The sequence below is a fragment of the Ascaphus truei genome, chromosome 4 (genome assembly GCF_040206685.1).
Source record: "Ascaphus truei isolate aAscTru1 chromosome 4, aAscTru1.hap1, whole genome shotgun sequence".
Lineage (NCBI taxonomy): Eukaryota > Metazoa > Chordata > Amphibia > Anura > Ascaphidae > Ascaphus > Ascaphus truei.
In genome coordinates, this window is record NC_134486.1 from 362,778,070 (window position 1) to 362,784,069 (window position 6,000).

Consider the following 6,000-nt stretch of genomic DNA (forward strand, 5'->3'; position numbering starts at 1 on the left):
CACACTGTCCACGCCCCCCCCGGGCAATGTGCATCACATTGTCCGCAGCCACCCCCCCGCGCAGTACGCGTCACACTGTCTGCGGCCCCCCCGCTGTGCGTGTCACATTGTCCGCAGCCACCCCCCCGCGCAGTACGCGTCACACTGTCTGTGGCCCCCCCGCTGTGCGTGTCACATTGTCCGCAGCCCCCCCCCCCCGCGCAGTACGCTTCACACTGTCTGTGGCCCCCCCGCTGTGCGTGTCACATTGTCCGCAGCCACCCCCCCGCGCAGTACGCGTCACATTGTCTGTGGCCCCCCCGCTGTGCATGTCACATTGTCCGCAGCCCCCCCCCCCCCGCGCAGTACGCTTCACACTGTCTGTGGCCCCCCCGCTATGCGCGTCACATTGTCCGCAGCCTCCCCGTGCAGTGCGCTTCACACTGTCCGCGGGCCCCCGGGCAGTGCGCGTCACATTGTCCGCAGCCCCCCCCCCCCCCCTGCTCAGTGCGCGTCACACTGTCTGCGGCCCCCCTGGCAATGTGCGTCACACTATGCACGGGCCCCCAGGCAGTGCGCTTCACACTGTCCGTGGCCCCGCCAAGCAGCGCACGTCACACTGTCCGTGCCCCCCCCCCCGGGCTTTGTCCAAAGCCCCCCCGTTAGTGTCACTCACGTCCTCGATGGCTGTGACTGTGTTCCTGCACTGGGTCATCCTGGTAGTGAAGTTGGAGGCGGTGGGAGACTTGTAATCCTCATTGGTCTCGGACACAAACTCCGACACACTGATCTGATCTGGCATGATGAGGAGTGACCAAGAGCAGCGTAGAGAGAAGGGGGGACACACAGACACACCTTCGTCCTCTACACACAACCCTACATACACGACACACAAACACAATACAGAGTTACGGCACAAATATGTCACAACACAGACACAATATTACAGGCAAAAACAGCACACAGACAAGCAATACAACACACCCACAACAAAGGCAAGAATATACACTCCCACAACATAGACACACAGCACTACACACCCACAAACACAGCCCAACAGCACTACACACTCACAACACACAAAGTTCACAGTGAGCTGACAGCAGACAGATCAGATGTGTCCTGGCTGCACCCCCAGCAGCTCCATGAGCCCAGGATCCTGAGAGCAGAGCAATACCTCTCCTGTGTGCAGAGCTGCCTGCACCCCCCAATGTCACCAGCGCTCCTCCCCTCCCAGACAGTCAGTCAGTCTCTCTCTCTCTCCCTCCCCTCCCAGACAGTCTGTCTCACTCTCCCTCCCCTCCCAGTCAGTCAGTCTCTCTCCCTCCCCTCCCAGACAGTCTCTCTGACCCTTCCTCCCCTCCCAGACACTCTCTCCCTCCCAGACAGTCTCTCTGACCCTTCCTCCCCTCCCAGACACTCTCTCCCTCCCAGACAGTCTCTCTGACCCTTCCTCCCAGACAGTCTCTCTCACTCTCCCTCCCAGACAGTCTCTCTCACCATTCCTCCCCTCCCAGACAGTCTCTCTCACTCTTCCCTCCCAGTCTGTCTCTTGATCCTTTTCCCCCCTCCCTTTCTCTCCCTCCCAGTCTGTCTCTTTCCCTCCTCCTCTTTTCTCTTCTCCCTCCCTTTTTCTCCACCTGCCACTCACCCTCTTTTACTCCCTCCTCTACCTATGCTTGATCCCTCTTCACCTACTCCTCCCCAGCCTCTTCATCTCTCCTTTCACACCCTCCCTTCTCTCTCGTCCATTTCCTGCCTCTCTCACCTTTTGCTTCACTGCTTGTCCTATCTTCTCTCTATTATACATTTCTCTCTCTCTTCCCTATGGTATTGTTTTTATTTTCTCTCTCTCTCTGTTTCTCTTCCCCCCTATGCTCCATCTTTCCGCTCCACGCTATTTTCTATGTTAGCCTAATGAATTCCTCGTTTATCTTTTCACTTGCACCGCCGTGGTTATATGTATTGATTTACACACTCCCTCCTTTTTTCCCCTCCCCACACAACTGACTGCTTTCCCCCCTGTATGCATGAAGAAAATCTCTCATTGCTCCTTTCTCCAGCACCTAGGAGGTTAATACTAAAAGTACTGGGATACGGGGCGTGGCTTATTGTGTGTGTGTGTGTTTTTTTTTTTTAAATATCTACAAACTTTATCAACAGCGTTAGAGGAAAACAAACACTGACATTGCTCGTAAACTCTCGTGCTGCCTGGACGCGGGCTGACGGGCGCGCGGTGGGATTTCTTTTTTTTTTTAAATTTTTTAAATAAACTTTATTGAGGAAAAAAAAACAAGAAATAGCAACAATGAACCATTTACACGTGTAATTCTTATAATGTTGGTATATTGCCCCCTAAGCATGTCCTGCTGTAAAAAAAAAAATGTGTTTAATGTAAAAATCAGGCTTTTTCTTTCTCTCAAATTCCTATATTTACCATGATAATCTTTAGGCCGCGTCCATACTTATCTAAACACATAAGTGAATGGGGGAGTATATAGTGCGCGCGCATGCACACGTGAGCAACGGCGCGTAACCTTTTATTTTGTCTTGCGACGGCCGGGCCATGTGAGCGGTTCTAATGAGGACGAACCAGCCCCGTGATGTCATCAGCCACGCCTCCCCATCGCGAGGATCTGTAGATCGCTTTGCTGACAGGCGCGCTCGAGGTGCCTGCACCATGGTCTATGCCTTAGACCTCAGCCAGGGTGGTGCGGAGCAGGCAGGCAGGCATGATGGCCGCGATGAAACACATTGCGGCAATGTGTGTGGCCAGCGTGAGCAAGCACCTGAGCATGCGTTGCACTTACCTGCTTGCCAAGCAAGCAAATTTGAATTTGCCACTTGCTTGCGCCGCCGCCCATGAGCGCCTGCACACTCAGCGCCACCCTGGCCACAGCTTTAGACTACCATGGGCTCTGCGGAGAGCTCCATTTTGACCTCCCTGACACTTAATATTTCAAACACATATCTCCTGAGCAAAGCATCAAATGAAAAAAAAAAGAAACACAGTTGGAAAAGGCAAGGAGAGATATACTAAAAAACAATGTACCAGCTCGTCATGGCAACGTGGCGCCATTCGTGGAGCCATGCTGACGGGACCTTGCAGATGTCGCCGCCAGAGAAGTAAATATATAAATAAAAACATTAAAAAAATTTTTATGTAATTGCAAAAAGTCTCGGGGTTAGCCTTCAATAGAAGGTGGCAACCCTGCATGCAGTTCAGTAAATCTCCGGCAGTGTCTGCGTGCGGTGAACCACCGGCAAGAGAGAAACACGGCTTCACACTCCATACACTTCTCTAAGGCTGAGATTATAGTAGGGACGTGCGAGCGCATGGTGTTGCGTGCGACTCTCAACCGAGCAATGTGTGAACTCCGTTTCCAGCGACTGGGGGGGGGGGGCGTGGTGGACGCGTCACCAGGCTGCCTCACCCTCATTGGCTGAACCGCTCAACGTGATGCGGCCGCCATGCGAAAAGACAAAATAGTTTGTCTTTTCAAAAAAACTGCCGCGCTGTCTCTTTGCATCGCTAGCACGGCTGCACACACACTGGGGGGGGGGGGGGCGACCTCATAGGGATTCTGCCTGTTGTTCATGTCGGGTGAGCACCATCGCGCGGACTATAATCCCAGCCATACCCTCATGTGTTCACATTTTATACGTTCTCACTGGGCGTCACACACCGCAGTTACTCATTTCTACAAACCCCTGCCTGAGGGGCCTGCGACACACCTGGCTAAAAAGGAGTTAAAGAAACCTGAAATAAACAATATGCCTGAGGTCTGCCCACTGCACTCCTCCTCAGTCACAACACGAAGATTAGGCAAAGTTCTAGTTCCAATCAAGCCCACTTCACCGCTATTTTAACCTTTGTGGTAACTTTCTAAGAGCAGCCATATACAATATTCACATCAATATATCTTTGAGTTAGACAATTTCTGGGGCATTGTCTAACAAGGCAACTTGTAAAAGACAATCCGTTTCTTTTTTATTTTAATCTGTGAAAGGTGTTCAAAAGCAGGGGGCTACATTGTACATTGAAAATACAAATGAGGGTGAAAAAATACATTTAATTAATCAAACTATGGACGTAGCACTCACGATACAATCCTTACTTCAGAAAATAAAAGACAATTGTAGCCCTTTTTCTGACACCCTAAAGAGACTATGGGTAACTGCACGCACCTGCGGCTCCAGGAGATCTGAGCCTCCGCTAGCTGGGAGCCTGGGGTAACACTTATTAGGGCAGCGCCTCCACTTACCCAGGATCTCCGTGATGTGAGATTCCCCTGGGCAAGAAACATATACACACACATATGATGCAACCAACTTTACTATAATGCACGGTAACCTTAGCACTCTATCATAGCAGTCCACACATAACATAACACTTATACTATAACGATTATCCTTAGCTCAGCTAACGGGTAGTGTCCTTATAACGCGAGTGGCTCGGCCACGCTCTTAATGAGTATTGTCCTGTACAGTAGTGGCTCGGCCACGCTCTGAGTGATCAGAGTGGAGTCGGTTCGGTAATCCATAATGAATGACATATTTCTCCCACAATACTCTAGCCACTGTCACCGCCCGTTGATCTTTGGTGGGGAACGCTTGGGCGTATCTTGTATAGTGGTCTGTAATCACCAGTACGTTGCCGATACCCAGCGTATCTGGCTCGATACACAAGAAGTCTATGCACACGAAATCCATGGGGCCGGAGCTTTTCAGATGGGCCATGGGGGCCGCCCGAGTGGGAAGTGTCTTCCTCTGTATACAGCGAGTACACTGTCGGCAATGCAGTTCCACCGATTCTCTCATTTTTGGCCAGTAGAACCGGTCCCGAAGTAACCCGAACGTTTTGTAAACGCCCAGACATGGTCATCACGTAGTGCCCGGAGGACCATATTCCTCAGGTTTTGAGGCAAGAACAACTGTCGCCGGTCGGGATGATTATGGTACGGTATGACCCGGTACAATAGGCAGTTGTCCAGTTTGAACTTTCCGAACTCATTCAGTAGTAGTTTCACCAGTTCTCTGGGGGCTTGCTTAAGGATACAGGGATTCCCTTGTTGCAGAGCTTGGCGAGCTAGTTCCACCACTGGATCTTGTATCTGGTGCTGCACCAATTCTTTCCAAGAAATGATTTTATCTTCTGAAATGTTAATTCCTTCCCGACAGTGGTAGGCCCGGGGAATGGCTCGGGATTGACACCCTAGTGAGTCAGCTACTCTTAGCTCCGAGAACGCCACCTTGTCATCGACCACTGCTGCTAGCGAACATAGAGCACGTATGCCAGGCCCCGGAATTTCCTCCCATACTTCCTCATCCGCGGTAGGTTGGAGCCCAGGTCTCCTTGACAGGGCATCTGCCCCTATGTTGGTGGGCCCGGGTTTATACTTAAGGTTGAACTGATAGTTAGCCAGCGCCGCCAACCACCGGTGACCTGTCGCATCTAATTTGGCGGACGTGTTGATGTAAGTCATTGGGTTATTGTCTGTCCTGACTTCAAACTGTACCCCATACAAGTAATCATGCAGGTTGTCCACTACAGCCCACTTGAGGGCTAAGAACTCCAACTTGTGGACAGGATAGTTCTGTTCGCTTGGGGTCAAGCTTCGACTCGCATACGCCACGGGGCGGAGCCCTGTGTCATGTTTCTGGTGCAACACTGCTCCCAGGCCACTGAAGCTGGCATCCACGTGTAGCACGAACTCTCGGTCGGGGTCGGCATAGGCAAGCACTGGGGCCTGAGTTAGGCTGGTTTTCAAGTTCAAGAAAGCTTGCTCACAAGCAGAGGTCCATTTCTCCCCAAAAGTCGTTTGCGCCGTGATGGCTTTCCTGCCTGTGTCCTCAGGATAGATTTTTAAGAGGTTATTCAGGAGTTTAGCTTTGCTTGAGTAGCCCTCCACGAATCGCCGGTAGTAATCGCAGAACCCCAGGAAGGAACGAAGTTCTTGGACATTGTTGGGCCGAGGCCAATTCACCACTGCCTCTATCTTCCCTGGGTCGGTGAATATC

General features: G+C 51.7%; 1 protein-coding gene across 8 annotated transcripts in view; it reads right to left on the reverse strand.

The window, feature by feature from the left end:
- Positions 1 to 2,028, reverse strand: part of ASAP2 (ArfGAP with SH3 domain, ankyrin repeat and PH domain 2) — a 199,894-nt gene extending 197,866 nt beyond the window's left edge. For 4 of the 8 annotated variants that reach the window (XM_075598339.1, XM_075598337.1, XM_075598338.1 and 1 more), the window contains exon 1: positions 656 to 1,150. In XM_075598339.1, the coding sequence (XP_075454454.1) occupies positions 656 to 781 (126 nt within the window). In that variant the 5' untranslated portion in view covers positions 782 to 1,150. Of the gene's footprint in view, positions 1 to 655; positions 1,227 to 1,479; positions 1,531 to 1,747 lie in introns of those variants that run through there. The other 4 variants (XM_075598335.1, XM_075598332.1, XM_075598336.1 and 1 more) reach the window with 4 other exon arrangements.
- Between the last annotated feature and the right edge of the window lie 3,972 nt (positions 2,029 to 6,000).